General features: G+C 47.1%; 1 protein-coding gene across 2 annotated transcripts in view; it reads left to right on the top strand.

Moving 5' to 3' along the window:
- The window catches only part of UBA6 (ubiquitin like modifier activating enzyme 6), a 1,607,755-nt gene that overhangs the window by 1,409,373 nt on the left and 179,831 nt on the right, over positions 1 to 18,551 (top strand). For both annotated transcript variants that reach the window (XM_069630498.1, XM_069630497.1), the window contains exon 30: positions 6,574 to 6,701. In XM_069630498.1, the coding sequence (XP_069486599.1) occupies positions 6,574 to 6,701 (128 nt within the window). The remainder of the gene's footprint in view (positions 1 to 6,573; positions 6,702 to 18,551) is intronic.

Here is an 18,551-nt window from a genome sequence, read left to right as displayed (position 1 = left end):
GCCAGCAATTTGCAAGTGCTAGGTTTAAGGCAGCAGACAGGGTAGGTCTGATAAGTGCAGGAAGACAAAGGGGGGGCTGTATGGGTACAGATGCAGACCCCAGTGCAAGGGGTGGCCCGGAGGCAGTGCGGGAGGGTGGCAGGGTGAGCAGGTACCTGGGCCCGAAGGACAGAGGGTGGCCAGGTGCACAGCACCAAGAGAGAACAGATCAGCAGGGGAGAGGGGGAGTGAAGGCAGAAGAAAAGAGGAAGGTCTTGAGGTGCTTCCGTAACCGGAGATGTTCTCCTCAGGTTTTAGAGTGGCAGGGAGACTGTTCCAGAGGGAGGCCCCAGCCGAAGACAGAGATCTACCCCCAGCTCGTTTCTTTGAAAAACGACTGACCCTGAGGGAGTTGGAGGTAGAGGAGCAAAGAGCTTGAGAGGGGAGGTATTTGCGGAGGGATAGCTGAAGGTATTTTGGACACAGGATCCAGAAAGCCTTGTGGACAATGCAGAGGGTTTTGAATTTAATCCTTGCATCCACTGGGAGCCAGTGGAGATATTTCAGAGCTGAAGAGATACGATCCCAGGGCTTGAGGCCAAGGACAAGTCTCGCAGTCCTGTTCTGGATAAGTTGCAGAGGGCGGAGAGTAGAGGGAGGTAGACTTAGAAAGAGGCTGTTATAATAGTCCAAGCTAGAGAGAACCAGAGCTTGGGATACCATGAGCTTCTGGGGTAAGGAGAGGAAAGGCAGAATACCTCTGAGGAGGTGCAGTCGGAAATTGGACTTTTTAGAGACCTCAGACATGTGGGCAGAGAAGGAAAGGGTGGAGTCCAAGATGGCCCCGAGGTTCTTAGCCTCGCAGGTGGGGGTAGGAGGAGGGCCAAGGGAGGCCGGCCAGAGAGCGAGGGGAAAGGATGGTGAAGGTTTGCCGATGAGGAGGATCTCCATCTTGCTGGCATTCAGACAAAGATCATTGGCGGAACACCAATCTTGAATGGCAGTTAGGCGATCAGAGAGGGTGAATGAGGTCCAGGATCTTTCTGTAAAGCTTAATTGCCTCTCATCTCCAAGGAATGGGTCACCTAAAGGGTGAGACCGCCTTCTTTGCGCAGGTTGTGTCAGACATTCAGCTTTCACTGAAGATGTGCTGCCAGCGTATTGTTCCTCCACCCCATCCTTCAAAAAAAAAAAAAAAAGAGGAAAGGTTTAATTGTCTGGACCGTAGAAGGCACTGCGCTACTAAATTTCTCAGCAAGGGACTTCAGAAAGAATAACCTACTCTTTGTCAGCTTTACCGGTGCTCAGGCGAGCAGAGCTGTTAGGCACATGCTGTCCAGCTGGATTGCTATCTGCATTGCTGTATAATATGATCTGGCCAATAAGGCTTTGCCTACAGGACTCACCGCTACTTCTGCCAGATACATAGCGGGCACCCCTGCTTTACACAAATGGGTGGTGTTATGGGGCATCGGTCAGGCATCTACGGGGACATCTTTGCACAAGTTCATCAATCACTATTACTTGGATTCCTTATCTAGTTAGGCTGCCCTTTTTGGTCATGTGGTGCTCCTCAGTTTCCTGTTGTAGGCTATGGTTCCACACTCTTCCCCCCGCCCCCTCCTTCTCCAGATTCTGTATTGCTTTGGGTGTCTCTCTAAGATTAGGAATCTGTTCTGTTGGAGGAAGGAACCAATTAGAAGAACTAATTACTTACCTTCAGGGGTGTTGTTTCTGATGGATTAGTCCTTCCTCCTACTCATTCCACATCACCCTTCCAACCTGCCTTCAATCGAAAGCTTGTAACCACTTGGAGTTCTTGGAGTTCTGTGGTTCCTCAGCCGCAAAATGCAGGGAAAAATGGGTTGTGGAGTGCAAAATACTTTGTATGTATTTACCATGACATCCATCTGGTTGCACGTGATGCAGAGCTGCATTGCGACCCCTTGGTGGATGAAAGCATTTCCAATGCTAAATTGAGGTAGGTGAAGACATGCTAAGATGAAGAATCTGTTGGAAAAAGGCATAGTTCTTCAAAAAAGAACACTGGGTAAGCAGAAAATCCCCTCCAGATATATGAAAGAAAGAATTGGTTCCCGTCAGTGAGGTGTTACCACTGTACACTTGTTTATCCTACTCCCCCCTCGAGGAGCTATCGTTGAAGCTCAAGCAGAGCTACCCAGTTAAACAGTGCCACACCTGAACAGACCACACCTAACAGCATCTCCTGTCTGGGCATGTCCGGGACTAAAGGAACCAACGCCACTTGACCATGAGATCACAAGAAATGTGCTTCCTTTGGTACTACCCTATAATGTGTCCCCATTTCTGCAAACTCACACCCACTATTCTGCTGTAAAACCCTCTGCAGGCCTTCCCACTTCAAATCCTCCCATAACGCCCATCCCCCCCAGTCACCCTTCATAGTAACCGACCGATGTATAGCTCACAATGCGCTCAGTGCTGTCCCGACATCGAACCCTCCCCTCCCACTTCAGCAGCACTGAGATCCATGCTCTGCAGACCTCCCAATGCCGTATCTCTAACTACAAACACTCAGAACAACACTCAGAGGCTCCCTGCCTTAGCCCAAAAATCACCCAAACCCTTGATTTCATTACTGGCATGGACGGCCTCCCATGTGCACAAAACTCATCCACCCACATCAGCGTGGTGGAGGCTTGCGCATCTAGGAAGTTGTACCCGCCGACTCCCTAATGCGCTCTAGATCCAGTCACCCATGAGCGAGTTCCTTCATGGTCGCCCTCCCATGCACACCCAGACTTGCTGCCCCTGCGGGCACACACAGATTTGCTGCCCCTGCAGGCGCACACAGCCTTGCTGCCCGTATAGCCTCATCCAGGCCTGATGCTCCCACAGGCACACACAGACCGCCAACCCCTGCGTTGCTGAGGCTTCCACATCTAGGAAGTTGCACCGCCTACACCCTAATGCTCGCACCATGCCTGCCTTTGCAAAACCCAGTCGCCCAATGATCCGCACTAGCAATGTGCATTGCCCTAGAATAAGCAGTACTCAGCACCCTCAGAAAGCCACTAACCTACAAGCTCACCCACTCCTCCATCTATTCCCTAGCTGCACCACCCAGAAGTCTAGCCACACACCATTGCAGGAGAACGCAATGGCAGCGCACTTGACTTGGAAGCCCATTACCACCATGGCCCACGCCTAACCAGCTCCGAAAGACCACACCTGCCACTGACTGTCCTGCAGCTAACACCCATCCTCTTCCGGAAAACGCATAGTCAATCCCACAGTAAAACCAGGTCCACCAAGTCACATTTGTTACCGACCTCGCGAAGTTGCACACTAGTCCATACACGCCCATCCACAGGATATCCACGACCACCTAACTTCTAACAACCATGACTTACTAGCAGTATCAGAAACGTGGCTCCACACCACATCAGGCCCCACCCTTTCCATAGCAATCCTACCAGACTATTCCATTCTATGCTATGACAGACCGGACACTAAAGGTGACAGAGTCGCCATCGGAGCCAAATCCTCACTCTCTGACAACTCCACACCACACGGTTCGAAAACTGCAATCTTCTCTCAATGAAACTACCACTATCACACACTGACACTATATCCCTGCACCTAATCTATCACCCGCTTTGGCCTCTCTCTCATTTGAGGAGAACATCCTACACTTACTCGGCACCTACATCAAACCTGCCTCCAAAATGATCATCCATGGTTACTTCAACCTAGGCTTCAAAGACCCAGAAGACACTAATGCTTCCTCTGTAGCCAACACCATCAAGATCCTTGGCTTCAAACAGTGTGTCACAGCACCTATCCATACAAAATGTCGAACCCTGGACTGGATAGCCGACATGATCTGCAAAGTTTCTAGCCTGTCCAACATGCCATGCCCCTGGACTGACCATCATATCATCACTTTCTCAATCCTCCTCCAAGCCTGTCCTCCCGCACAGCCCCACCTATGCCACCTACCATTGCACAGAGCTCACAGGGCCTTACAAAAGACAGGAAACTTGCCCTTTTTGAACATACTCCAACTAGAACATCTTAGTCACCCTGACATGCTGGCCAATTTCTACTCCAAGGTCATAACACACAGTCGGCACGATTGCTCCCCTCCCTCCTCGAAAGACCAAACCTACTATGCACTGTGACTCCTGGTTCAGCCCTGACCTCCTAGCTCTCTGTACTCTAAAACATGAAGCCGAAAGCCAAATGGAGAAAATCCCAATCTATCAATCAAAAATCTTCTTTAGTTCAGCTGCAAAAAATGTATAAGCTAGTCATCATCCAAGCAAAATCTGCCACATACAACACAAGAATTGCCAGGGCAAACTCTAATACTCGCGAACCCTTCTCCATTGTCGTAGAACTTGAGTCAACCGTCCCTCTTACACTCAACTTCCCCAAACATAAATCCTGGTGCAAGTTACAAAATGCCCTCCTTGACAAAATCACCACAATCCACATGAAAATCCATCTGAAGCAAGCATCCACAAACAATCTCACCCCACACCCATCTCCCAGTCCTATTGTGCAGAACTCCCCTCTTTTCAGCTTAACCAGAGTTTCTGAAGGTGAGGTTAGCTCCCTACTAAAATGCTCCAGTTGCAAAGGGGGTGCAGCTTGCCCCGCTACAATTGAAAAAGACTGCACGGATGCTTTAATCCCTTTCATCACAACATTCATTAACTCCTCATTCTCATCCTGCCACGTCCCCAACAGCCTCAAAGAATCCTGGGTTCTCCCCCTACTAAAAAAGCCCTCACTGGACCCCACCATCCCCATGAACTACCGACAATAAGACCACAGTCCCTTTCCTGCTTAAAATCTTGAATAGGGCAGCATACCTTCAAATCCAAAATCATCTGGCGTCCAACCACATCTTGGGCTGCTGCCAATCTGGGTTCGGCATAGGTCACGGCACGGAAACGGCTTTACTCAAGATCCAACTGGACAAGATTAGGGATGCAGGGAAGCCAGCTCTCCTGCTCCTCCTATACCTTGCTGCTGCATTCGATCTTGTAGACAACAAGATTTTAGTGCAACGTCTCACCTCTGCCAACATTTCACCATAGGCCTCCAAATGGGTTGACTCCTTCCTTAAAGACAGATCTATGAGAGATTTCGCAGACAATGTCAGCACCCTTTTCTTGCGGCATTCCGGAAGGATCATGCGTCTTCCCCTCTCTACAATATATTCAGAAAAACTCTCTTTGACCTCCTTGATTCAATCGACATGACATATATACCAACTATGCAGATTATACTCAGATTCTCCTCCCCTAATCAGGTGGTTACCTTCAAGACTCTGTCAAACATATCTCTGTCTACCTCACCGTCCTGGCCTGGGTGGCCGTCAATTCCCTCTGCCTGAGCGATGAAAAAACAGAACTCTTACTCGTCGGCCTTCCCTCAGTCCTAAAAAACCTGAATCACCAATACTCCTCTTTTTCAATAGATGGGATTACCATACAAGTATCCCAGTCAGTAAAAACACTAGGAGTCCACCTTGATGGCACCCTATCTCTCACACAAGTCCATGCCATCTCCTCCTCAGGAGCCCACACAATCAAACTCCTCAATGCCTGAAGACTCTTTTTGTCAGATGACAGTCACCTCGCCATCGCCCGCACTGTCATAGGCTCGAGGTTAGACTACTGGAAAGTCCTATTCACTGGTACAACAAAGCACAACATTCTCTCCGTTCAGCTTTGAACATTCTGAAGCATGAACACATCACTATGGCTAGGAGAAAGGTGCACTGCACTGGCTTCCCATTCAGGAACAGATTATCTTCAAGGCACTGCCAATCACTCACAAATGCCTGTCCAACACAACCCCACCTTACCTTGCCCAGAAATTTACCAGGGCACTATCCTAAAGACTGACAAGATCTGCTTACACCAACCGTCTCGTCCAGCCAAAATTCAGACTTACCAAAGCGGGAGGATCTTGTTTTCCCGTAACTGCAGTCAAACTTTGGAACTCGCATCACCGGGCCCCCCTGGCCACACCCCCCACCCCCTGCTCACACCCCCCAGCCCCTGCTAATAGCAGAACTACCATATTGGTCCTTCCAGAAACAACTGAAAACTTGGCTCTTCAAGTAATTATCTCATGATTGTCTACTGCCTGTCTGTAACCTTGAATGCAACTATCGCATTGATGCCCCTGAGTTTAGCGCGCAATACTAAAAGTAAAAATAATCCAATGAGGTTCAAGGATTGCCTGTTTTTCTGTGCTTCCTACCTGATAACAGGACTATAGAATTTCTTCTCCCAGATTCAGTTCGAGGCAGGCATTGAAACAGATCTTTACAGTCGCTTCAGAAATAAAATACCTACTAAATATGTGCTCCTTTAAAAAACGTTTGTTTTTTTTAGCACGGCTGCAGCTTTTGGCTCTCCAGTTTTGTACCAAGTCTCCTCAGCCCTAATTGACATACTCAATACTGATTGATCACGGGAGTCATAGTCCAAAACATTTGGAGAGCCATAGGTTTCAGCCCTCTGTTCTTTAGTTATCAGTATTTTTGCTGCATGAATGCTTTATTAATTTGGTAATTCTGTCCTTTCTCAGGTTTCACTGGAGTTAATAAAAATTGTAGCAGGTCATCCATTCGAAGCTTACAAGAACTGCTTCCTTAACTTAGCCATTCCAATTATAGTGTTTACAGAGACTGCGGAAGTAAGAAAAACACCTATTAGGTAAGAAATATTTAGTTTTTAATTGTTTTTCTGAAAGTTTTCGACTCAGTTTAGGAATATAGCCTGCCTTTCTATCTGGAAAACCTGTGTGCCTATCGAGCTAGTGTTTTAACGGATAAAGCTTTATGGTGGTGTACAATTCCCTGGTCTTAAAATATCCTAATGAAAACAAAATGTTACGATTTTTGCTGTTTAATTTTGCTTGATGTTGAGGATGCACAATTTTACCAAATGTCTTGATGAAAGATAATAGGATGTCATCAATTTGATGAATGGGGATTTCATTTTTTTTAAAGTGTTTATTGCTATTTATACAACATTTGCACCCCTCAGTTGCCCCCTCCAACCACCCTGTCCACCCCCGCCCTCCCATGGTTCCCGAGGTGTCTTAGCCATCCCGTTCTGTGACTGTTCCTCCACCCCTCAGTATCCAAGGACCGATTCATTTGCATGTGTATTCAGCTAAAGTCCAATATTCTCAGATTTTGAGGGCACCATTGTTGCATATTTTCGCTTTTTATGTATTCTAACCTCACCCCAGTCTGACTGAAACTTATCTGCCTCCCCATGTATTCTGTATGTGATCCACTCCATTGCTAATACGTCCCACATATTGTGTGTCCATTCCGGCCAAGTGGGAGGATCTTTCTGTTTCCAATTCTTTGCTATTACCATCCATGATGTTATCATAATCGTCATTAGGGCTGTCTTTTGGTGTTTTGAGATTATAAACAGTTCCGGATCCGATATTGCACATAAGCCCTACTCTAGGGTAAAAATGTAGTTCTGCATAATAGCAGAAATCTGAGCCTTCACGTCTTCCCAGAATTTCTTTATTTGGGGGCAGTCCCACCATGTGCCTCCAATCCCCCTAACCCCTTGAACCCGCTCCAACATTCTTGAGAAGCCGATTTATACATTTTATGTAACTTGCTTGGTGTATAATGCTACTGTAGCATCATCTTATACCAGGCCTCCTGTAGTTGCATAGACCTGGTCAGCTTAAGGATATTTCTCCATAGCCTCTCCCACAGTTAAATACCCGTTCCTGTCGTGCCTTCCCATGCTGCTTCGTATTGCCATGCCTCTCGTGCCGTGCAACCCCCTAGGATAGAGTATATGTTTGAGATTAAGTGTTTGTCACCGGAGTGTGTGGTTATGTATGTGTCGAATTCCGTCCGTTGTCTAGTAGCTGCGGACCGTATCTCTGGCTGCCTTAACCAGTGTCTTATCTGTATGTATTCATATCTGCTGCATTCCTTGGTTCCCAGAAGAGCTTTACATTCCTGGAAAGCTGCCAACTCTCCGTCCCATACCATGTCGCCCACCTTGCAGCAACCAATGTTTCTGCCGTTGGCTAAATGTACCCTTTGCCATGCCCGGGGTGAAGCTTGGATTCCTGAACACTGGTTTGAATGGGAAGGGGCAGGATGAAAGGGAATCCCTTCTTTAGCCATCTGTCCCAGATGTTGCATGTCGTCCTAAGAACCATGCTGCGTCTCGCGCTCCAGGGCCTAACTTTCCCTGGCTGCCACAACAACCCGGCTAACAGGCAACCCGCAACTGATATCTGTGCCCAGAGGGTATCCCTATTTTCTGTAAGCCATTCTCGCACCACTCCGAGTTGGGCCGCCTCAAAGTATCTGCCAATTTTCAGCAATCCTAGCCCTCCTTTGTTCCTATGGGTCATTAGTAAATCTAAAGCAACCCTGGGGCGTTTGTTTTGCCAGATGATTTTAGATATCATTGTGTTCAGCGTCTTGAAGGACGACTTTGGGACTGCCTTCGGAAGTGTCTGGAATTTGTATAGAAGCCTGGGAAGAGTCACCATTTTGACTGTCGTTATGCGCCCGAGACAAGAAATACGAAGGGGGGGTCACTCTAGCAAAGACCTCTTGTGTTTTCTTTAGGATCCCCAGGTAGTTGGCCTTAAAAAGCGTGGAGATCTTACTAGTTAGTTCTACTCCTAGATATGAGATGCTACCTTTTGCCGTTCTAAAGGGGGAACTCCTGCGCATGGCCGCGGACTGTTCTATCGATAGACCCATCTCCAGCAATTCTGACTTGGTCATGTTTATTATAGTTTTTCTTGTTCCCCTAAGACTTCTATCGGAGCTGGGATTGACATTTCTGGTTCTGCGAGTGTCCTCATCATATCGTCTGTATATGCTGCAGTCTTATAGGCTTCACTCCCGAAGGGGATACCTTTTTATGTTCACACTCCCTTATGGCTGTAGGTATATTGCGTACAAGTAGGGGGACAGGGGGCATCCCTGCCTAGTGCCCCATTCTATTCATATTTGGTTGGAGACATGAGAGTTGATGGAGAGCCTCATTGATGGGATTTTATAATTTGCTTCAACCATATGGATATAGTTTGGCCCAAACCCTGTAAGCCTCATTACTTGAAACTTATACGGCCATTCTACCCTATCAAAAGCCTTCTCATCATCTAGGGATACGAGTTCCGCTGGGATCTGTTTGGCTTCTGCCTTTTCTATGAGATGGATAGCTTTTCTTGTATTATCCCAGGGTTGTCTCCCCGAAATGAAACCGGACTGGTCCTGTCCGATCACCGATAGCAGTATATTCTTTATTCTGTCCGCCAGAATGCCTGTGTACATTTTGGCATCTATGTTCAATAGCGCAGTGCGTCAATATGATCTGCAGTTCGTTAGATCTTTATTTGGTTTCCATAAGAGGAAAACCTTTGCCTCCAGCATGGAGCGTGTTATTCCCCCATCCCCTGTTTGCCGAAAGTAGTTACATCATTTTGTGACAAATGGCGTGATATCCTTACATATCTTTTTGTAGAAGAACATAGGAAATCCGTCTCGGCCCGGCGCTGTTACTGGGAAGATGTTTAATTTCTACTTCTACTTCTGTTATCTCTTTTTCCAGAACCTCCCTATCTTCTTGGGTAACCTTAGGCATCTGAAGCTTATCTAGATAATCTTGTATAGTTAGTGGGTCTGGTCTCTCTGAAGAGTATAGTTGTTTATAGAAAGCTGAGAACGAGTCCACTATCTCCCTGGGCACTTTAGAGATTGTGCTGCCCACCCGCTTCATACAGTCTGTTGCTATTACTGCTCTGTCGTTTCAATAGTCTCGCTAGCATTTTGTCTGTCATATTCGCCCTTATTTAATAGCTCTGTTTTAGGTTTAGTAACGATTTCTCTGCCCTACTCGTTCGCATTAGATCCAATTGTCTCTTTCTATCCTTTACCTTACTGTAATTAGCCCTGTTCTTCCTTTCTGCCAATTCTCTTTGAGCGTCTTTCAATTCCGCCTCTAGGTCTTTTTCTAGTCTGTCCTTTTCTTTGGACCTTTGTGCATTAAGAGGGATGATTTCACCCCTGAGCACTGCCTTAAAGGCATCCCAAACTATATCCAGAGGGGCCCCTCGTGTGTCATTTATTTCAAAGTAAGTTCTGATTTTGTCACTCAGTGTTTCCCATGCTGCTATATCATGCAGCACTTCCCTAGGCAATTTCCATGTCCGTATTGGGCTTTTTGGTGACCTCTCTCCTAGCTGCAACCACATGGGAGTGTGGTCCGACAGGGAGATCGGGTCTCCCCTTAACTCCATCAGTGCCCCTAATGCCCCTGGGGTTCCCCATACGTAATCAATCCTAGAATAAGTTCAATGGATGTGGGAGAAGCATGTGTACCCTGCTTCTTCTCCTTTTTTAGCTCTCCACAGGTCTCTTAGTGTTAACTCTGAGAATTTTTCTTTTAGGGTATTAGATGGACCGTTTCCCCTCATGGGCCCGTGGCCACTGCCATCTTTCTCTGGGTCCCAGGCCAAATTAAAGTCTCCTGTCAGAAGGACCTCTACTTCCACAAAACCTTCCAGTTTGATCAAGGCCTCCTGTCCTGTCCTGTGTTGGGAGCATATATAGTACCTATCGTAAACACCCTACCCACCAGTCGAATCTGAAGAAACAAATATTTGCCCTTGGGATCCCCCAGGGTGCAAATTATCATAGCCCCCAGCGAGTTCCTAAGGCCTATTGAAGTTTTGGGCTTGCATCAGTACATCATTGCAAGCCATAGAATGTTTACCTGTCTGGAACCGTCATGTGCGCTCAAGGTTCCAGGAGTGACAGTAATGGATTGGCGACGAGGATTTCTTTGAAATGATCCCAGAGAGGTGGAAGATTAATGATGATGACCCATGAAGTGAGGGCCCACATGAGAAGGCAGTATATGTGAAGAAGGGAGTACACGAATTGTCCACGGAAGCAGATCTAAGGCCAAATATGGGGAAGCTGGAAGTTTCCTGGCTGGTTAATGTCTAGGTGGCCTACAGGAGACATAAGCCCTGCACCTTGGTGTACATGTGTAGGCAGCCAGAAGATGGTAAATGCTGCTGGTGAGGCAGCTGTCAGGAGAGTATCATCTGTTGATGCTATTAAGGTACTGTAATTATACATATTAGAAAGGCCGTGAAAAGTGCAGGCGCAATGCAGGTTGATCCAGTGGAGTTTAAAGGGTCTGCGCACCGCCGGGGGATTTTGAGCTCTCTAAGTGAAAATGTGCTTGGAGTGATGCTGATGACCGTTATAATGGCCCAAGCCCCCTACAAGCTCCCCAGCTGCAGGATGAATAATGATGTATTTAGAACAATGAAGGGGTATGGCGAAGCGCCGAGTGCTGTGGAAGTGCGTTCTGAACTATGTTCTGCAGTCGCCGTTCAGAACACTGACATTTGTTTGTCCGTATGCGGAAAGAACTAGAGGAAACGCAGTATATACGTGGCCGGTGGCCCAACATTGTGGCATATACGGAGGGGGCGCTGGGGAAAAAGTTTGTTCCTCATCGTTATAATGAATGCGGAAGTGCCGCATGTTAAAGGAAGCCCTTTGAACCCCTTTCACGTGGAAGCAAAGAAGAAATGCGCGGTGCTGGACTAAATGTTGTATATGGTGACAACCGACTTTTTTTTTCCGTCTGCGAGGAAACCATGAAAGCTACGCAAACAGCAATATTGAATATAAAGAAAAATGCGCGCGCAGCGTTTGTTGGAAATGAACTCGAAATATATATGTATTGCAGAGCGCGTTAGCTCAAAGTGAGACGAGACTCTCTAAAGTCATTTAAATTCATGAGGTTATTAACCTGGAAAGTTATGTACACGAAACAATGGAATATTTATGAGAAATATGTCGAATGTGCGAGAAATGCGAGATGATGATTGCATGGGTTTCCTGTGCTTGGCTGGGAAGGTGTAGGGCTAAGGGATGTAGTATGTATGTGATGTTGTAGTTTGGATATTAGCAAAGAAAGCAGTATGCATCTAATACCATTTATTTTACAGAGGCACCCTGTTTAAATTGGTTTGAAATAACGTGTTTATTTTACAGATGGACATTTCTCTGTATATTTATCTATGTGCAGGCATACAGCATGAGTTGCCATGTTTATATAGGTGGCGATGTGTATGGACTAGCATTTCAGTGTTTGTTTTTTAAAAGAAGTGTATTTCCAAGGCAAGAATACTTTGTAAAGTGTAATGTTTTAATTGTTTGGAAACGATGTGATAAATGGGCATGTGTTTAGTTATTTATTAAGTGGAAAGCCCTATATGAGGAATAATGTGGCACATGGTGTATGGTATAATTTTGGCTATTTATTAAATGAATTGACATTGCGTAATAGTGCACAAATGAATGCATGAGTTTAAATTATATTGAGTATGGATGCGCAAATGTATTTACTGAATGAGATAATAGACCGCATTTGGTGTTTATGATATAAACCCAATGAAATGGAGAAATATTGCTATATGGCTGATGAATGGTAAGGAAGGGTGCACCCGGATGATTATATTGACCCGTGAATGGTAAGGACGGGGTGTAATTACACATGTTCCTTGTTGCGCAATTTGAAGGCATGCATATTTCCAGAACTACCACTTTGATGAAGGCTTGATCAACCTTTTGTCACTGTGTTTTTCCTGACATTCTGTCCCTTTGCCAGTTCATTTTTTTAATGTGCTGTTTGTGGCTTTTCTTTCACTTTCCGACTTTTATGTTTCTTCGAGGTAGTGTGTGCTCAGTGGTTGTCTGGTATAGCTGTGATGGTAAATTAGTTTGATAGCAGGTTTTCTGTGTGGCGTATGGATGGTGGATTGAGAGTGGTTATGATTATTTTATATTGGATGGTTATGGATGGTTAATTTGTGTTTCCTGGATGGTTGAGTTTGTGCTGCGGTCGTGGCAGGCCCTAGTCCCTGCGTGGCAGGCGGGGTGGAAGGTGAGTAGGATTAGATGGTGAGTGAATGTGGTACTGTGTGTGTGTGGTTTGTGCTCTCAGGTGGCAGCTGAGAGAGCTGGGAGTGGCAGTACCGGGTATGTTGTTGTTTGGCAGTTTTATGTTGGAGTTAGAATGTTAGATATGTGAATGTTTATACGCTATGAGGGTTATGAACGTAGTTGTGTTTTGGTGGTTGATGTGTAGTATGGCTGATGGTAAGTGTGTTTTGTTGAGTTTGATGCGTGTTTTGGCTAAAGTGTTTATTGTGTAACAAAGGGGATGTGTAGTATTGGGCTTGCATCAGTACAACATTGCTTGCAAGCCATAGAATGTTTATCTGGCTGGAAACTTCATGTGCGCTCAAGGTTCCAGGAGTGACAGGGATTACAGGATGGGAGATCAACTAGAAAAGATGTATTCAGTATAGCTCCCTACCTCCCTTTCCTATCTGTACCCTGCAACAAAAAAGCTTCTTTCATATTTATACGTACATGTGTCTACATGCCTCCTGCTTACCTGCTCACCACTCAATCCATTATACTACACCGATCAAGACTCCAACTGTTTTGTTTTTGGCATTTGCCTGGTAGATTTGTGCGAACTGATATTGTTGCAGTCCAAGGCTGTCCCCCCTTTTGATGTGTCTCTCTTGTAGTAAAATGATATCTGCTGCCCCCTTTTTAATCTGCGCCTTCAACTTTTTCTGTTTCCTTGGCGTGTTTAGGCCTTGTTTGGTATGTGAGAGAACTTTCAGAGGCTTTCTCCTCCGCCATGACACACTCATTCAGACCCTTTCCCACTAATTTCCCTGTGTGGTGCCACATGCGTCGCCCCTGCATTCCCCTACACTATTTCCCACCCCCCATCTGGTAGGCATATTTGGTAGTTTTGTTTCTGATAATGTATGTTGGCTTTTGGTCCCTTTGTATCTGCCCTCTTCTTGGCATGTGACGCTGCATTCCCCTTTATGGGCCTTTGTTTGTCCTCTCTTTTCCCTGGTGCGATGGACCAATCAATTCCACTGCCTTATCCTCTTTCGTGAGGCCCCTCGGCTATTCTCCCTGCTGCCTGTCTCTTCCTCCTCCATTCCAAGTATTGAGAGGCCTTCGGAGCATGTAGTAGCCCTCTGTTGCTTCCCATCCCAGGAAACGAGTAAGCCGAAGGGAAATGTCCATTTGTATTGAATCTTCTGGTCTAAGTGCCTTGGTCATGGGGCTCATCGCGCTCCTTTTCAGTAGTGTGGTTGCCGGTGAGCCATTTATTGCGATTGTTGTCTGTCCCCTAGCGGCACAGAGGATCTTTTCTTTCACTTCTTAGGAGGTCAATGCTGCAGCACATCTCTTGGTCTGTCGACCGGACCCAACCTTCTGGGTCCCACCCTGTGGATGCGATCTATACGGATTTCCTCTGAGGTAGTTTAAGTTATCAGGGTGGCAAAGCATTGTTGAATAATTGCTTTTAGGTCTGCGTCTGGTTAGTTTCTGCCAACTTTTCAATCCTAATATTCAACCTTTTTGATCGGTTCTCAAGATCTTCTGACTGGATTTCCAGGTTGTGTTTTGCGATCACGATTTGGTCGAGCAGTTCTGAGTTCTGCCAGATGTCGCTACAGAGTTCAGCTAGTCCTTGTTCTGTAGTGTCCACCCTGTTGCCCAGGGTGTTGATCTCTTCTCTAACCTCTTTCAAGGAGCTTTTTCATTCTTCCTTTAAGTTTGCCATTTTCTCATGGAATGATGCCGACAACCTTTCTTCCATACCCCTGAGGCATTCCTGCAGATCCTCCTTGCTACATGCCGTGTCTCTGTGCTCATGCAGGTCTTTGGCCTCCTTTTGCTGATTACCTGTGTCGATTGCAGAGGCGTCCACCAAGTTCTGCTGCCAGCACCTCTCCAGTTGGACTCTTTTCGAGGCCTTGTTAGCTCCTAGTAATGCTGGGGTCTGCTTTGCTTTGGGTTTTGGTATCTGAGTAAGTTACAGGGTTGTGTACCGGCTTGTGGTGTGTACTGCGCTTGCAGATTATTATTGCTGCCCACTTCTCCTTGAAGTGTTGTCCTGCGAGGCTGTAGGCTAGTAAATAGTCAGTATTTTTGGAGTTGGGGGCTCATACTTGCTTTTGGGGTGATTTGATATTCTCTCCTCTGCTCGGGCTCCCGTTGGGGCCGTGCCGTTGTTGTTTCCTTGCACTTGATGTGTCTTCTAGGGTGTCTATTGGCCCTTCTCCCCAGCCTTGTGGTCTCTCGTACTATGGGCTCTTGTCTTTTGCCATGCGAGTTGCAGTGAGGCTAGTTGGCAACTTGTCCCCTCTCTGCTTCCTCATTTACCAGAATACAGCCACTCCAGCTTGCTTATTGAGGGGTGCTGTGCAATGTAGGGTCTTTTGGCAATGCTGACCAGTGCCTTAATGGGGGCCGGCTTGCATGCCCGTTGTATCTGCCTCTGCGCTGCCCTCCTGTTCTCCCTAATGCTGTTGGGCCTTGGCTCTTTGTTATTGTGCCCAACCTGGCGCCATCTTGAGTTCCTGCTCCTCCCTGCTCACTTCTTGGGGCTCCCCTCTCAGCCGCTTGCCTCCGCCACTGTAGATGGTGGTTGCCCGACCTCTGCTACAAGTCTACTCCAGGGTATGGGGAAGCGGGAGGAAGATTCCACGATCCTGTGTTCGCTTGGCGGTACGGATCGCTTCGGGTGGCGGCTCTGCCTGTTCCACGTTTGCTTTTTCCGCAATCCGCTCCTTCTCTCTGCTTTTTGCTGGGCCCAGCCTTGCAGAATAGTAGGGACGACTTTTTCCTTCATCTGGTAATGCCGCTGCGCTCCCGCCTCTTTATGGCGATGTTGGCCCAATATCCGGTGGCCCTTTCGGCTCGCCTGCCGCCAGCATCCACTCCACTCCTATTCTTGATGTGAGGGGAGGAGAGGCGGGGGGCACTATATTCATTGCAGGGTATTTCGGCTTTGCTGCCCAGTGTCCTAGTGGGTGCCGACTTGCATTCCCTTGCCTCTGCCTCTGCGCTGCTTTCTTGCACCTTCCTTATGCTGTGGGGCCTTGCCACTTTGATAAGGTGCCGGGCCCGGCGCCCTTCGAATATTCATGCTCCTTTCCTGTTGCCCGGCTCTGCTAATCAGGAGGTCGTTAACTAAATCCCTCTCTCCCCCGCTCACCTTCTGAGACGCTTCACAGGGCCGCACGCCTCCACCGTTGTTGTTGGGGTTGCCCGACTTCCGCTGCTGCTCTTCTCTTTTGGGTATGGCTGGTGTGGGGGAGAGATCTTCCGGTACCGTGCAAGGCTGGTGGTATGGGTCGCTTCGGCAGGCTCCTTGTCCTGGTGTGATTTGTCTGGTCTGTGATGGTATACTGCCTAGTGACCCCAGGGACGACTCTTCCCTTCTTCTGATATCACCACTGCTCTACTGCCTGCTTTGTGTCGATGTTAGCGCTGCATTCAGTGTCTCTTCCAGCTCGCTAAATGTCCACCTTTTGACAGGCTGGCTACAGAGCTCAGTGAAGTGCGACTTCACTCTCAGGCGGCCTTCTTAGATTCTGGGGTTTCATTTTTTTATGAATTCCCTTAACTTATGCACATTTTTTCCGTTCTTTTTAAGTACTTTAAAAGAAATTGTACATAGTAGTTTCATCTGTTTAATTTAACATTTGAGGCCATGTCACATGCAGGCGCACTTTCAAAGCTTGTTAAGGCTGCCTAACCATTCTGTGTAGCAGCCCTCTTGAACATAATTCAAACCTTGACTGATGCATTCTGTGCTACCCGATCTCACTGCAGGCGCCACTGAAGCCCAAAAGGCGGGAGGAGGGTTTGTGGTCTGGAAGCAAACCTGTAAGACTCCTCAATTGTATTTGCTTACAGGTTGCCACTGACCGCACAGCCTGCAATAATGGAAAGGATTATGGCTAAGATTGCTCTGGGTATCATTGCTACATTTTTGCCCATCAGTTTGGCTTTAGAAGTGTTTACATCCACTTGCGGGTCCAGTGCGGTTGCACTCATTGTTGCTCCCTCTGACTCTATATGTGACACCATGGGCAGTGTATATTGAGTCAGTAGAGCCGCATGGCCTCCATACCTTTTTGGTGCACCCTTGACACTGCTTCATGTTCACTACTAGATCTTTAGCCAAGTGGTAAAGTGTCATGCCTAAATCTGTCCAAGGCCTTGGGCTCCATCCCTGCAAGGATGTGGGAGGCACATGCCTGATCCAGGAACCTTTGGAGCCTGGGGCAAGGTAACAACTCTGAAGACTGCGACACCTGCACGTCCATGTACTCTAATCCCTCTGTGAGCATACCACTAAACATTTAATCTTCCTCCACAAGATCGGAATGGATACCCCTCGAAGTCACTAACTTCCAAACCGTAGGCCAAGAATTATTGGGTCTTCAAGAAAGATCAGGAAGGATCCCACTGACGGGAAGGAGATTGTTTGTAAAAGGAGTAACATAGGCAGCGAATTAGGAGGACGCAGACACTCTGAGGACATGATTCATGATATTTTATTAAAGTAAACATATAAGGCCCAACTTTCCCTATCACTATGGGTGGTCGCTGCCTATGTTACTAACTAAGGTGCTCGTCAGTAAGTCGAGAAGAAATCGGTCTTCTGTCCAAAATTACCCTAACTGACACTACCACTATGAACACTAATTTGGTTCAGGAGAATGACTCCCTTCTCCTGAGGGTACTTCTAGTACCAGTCTGTAGTATTATTCCTTTAATACCTAATCTTCAAATAGTCTTTCTTGGTTTCTTGAATCAGTCTGTGTAACTCTTCAAATGGACTATTGACTTTTCTCTCCTCATTTGGGAATACCTTTCAGAGATCTTTTGTAAGATCTATATTCTTGGTTGCTGTTTTCAATGTGTCCTTGGAAATTATTATTTCCCCGATAGGGTTTCCCTCCTGGGCAGTAAAGTCCAGCTTATTCTACTCTACTTGACTTTGTATATAGTACATTTGGTTTCTCTGAACTGAAATGTTTAAGGCGCAAGCAGCAGTAGGTTCGGCTCTGGCCCCGACCAGCATGCTTTGGTGGCAAAAGAGGCACTCAGTGCTCCCGACCCCAAGCCAGCCACTCCGTCGGCGTTGAAAGCGTCTTCGGGTGTTACTCCCGTCAGGAATATGTCGCCGGAAAGCCTTAGGGCTGAGGCTCCCGATGTCTCTGTTGCCTAAGCATCCCTCGGTGCCAAAAATGCCCTCAGCATCGATGGCGTCGGCTTCGAAGTCTATCCTCAAGCCTTCGGCGCCGACAGTCAGTGATGGTTCCTTTGTGCCACTGCCGAGATCGGTTTTCTTAAATTGCATGCATTCCATTTTCGGAGTTGAGGAACCCGATGACCCTGAGGACACGGTCGACCCCCCCCCATTTATAGGGGAGCCGGCGGCGTCGACTATTTCGGCTGGCAGGCTGTTTTTTGGCTTTGGCTTTGGCTCAGGGTTTGCGTGATGCCAGTGGTCTGGATACTTCTCCAGACCTGGAGTTACAGCAAAACAGCCCTATACCAATACCAATGTGAAGTTTAGGGAGCTGATTCACAGGATAGTTGACACCCTGGGGTTGAAGGCGTCCACTGCCCCTCTTCA

Source organism: Ambystoma mexicanum, chromosome 6q (genome assembly GCF_040938575.1).
Source record: "Ambystoma mexicanum isolate Mex_15411 chromosome 6q, UKY_AmexF1_1, whole genome shotgun sequence".
In the NCBI taxonomy this organism is placed as follows: Eukaryota; Metazoa; Chordata; class Amphibia; order Caudata; family Ambystomatidae; genus Ambystoma; species Ambystoma mexicanum.
Note: the sequence above shows the minus strand (reverse complement) of the source record. Positions and strands in the feature narration are given on the sequence as shown.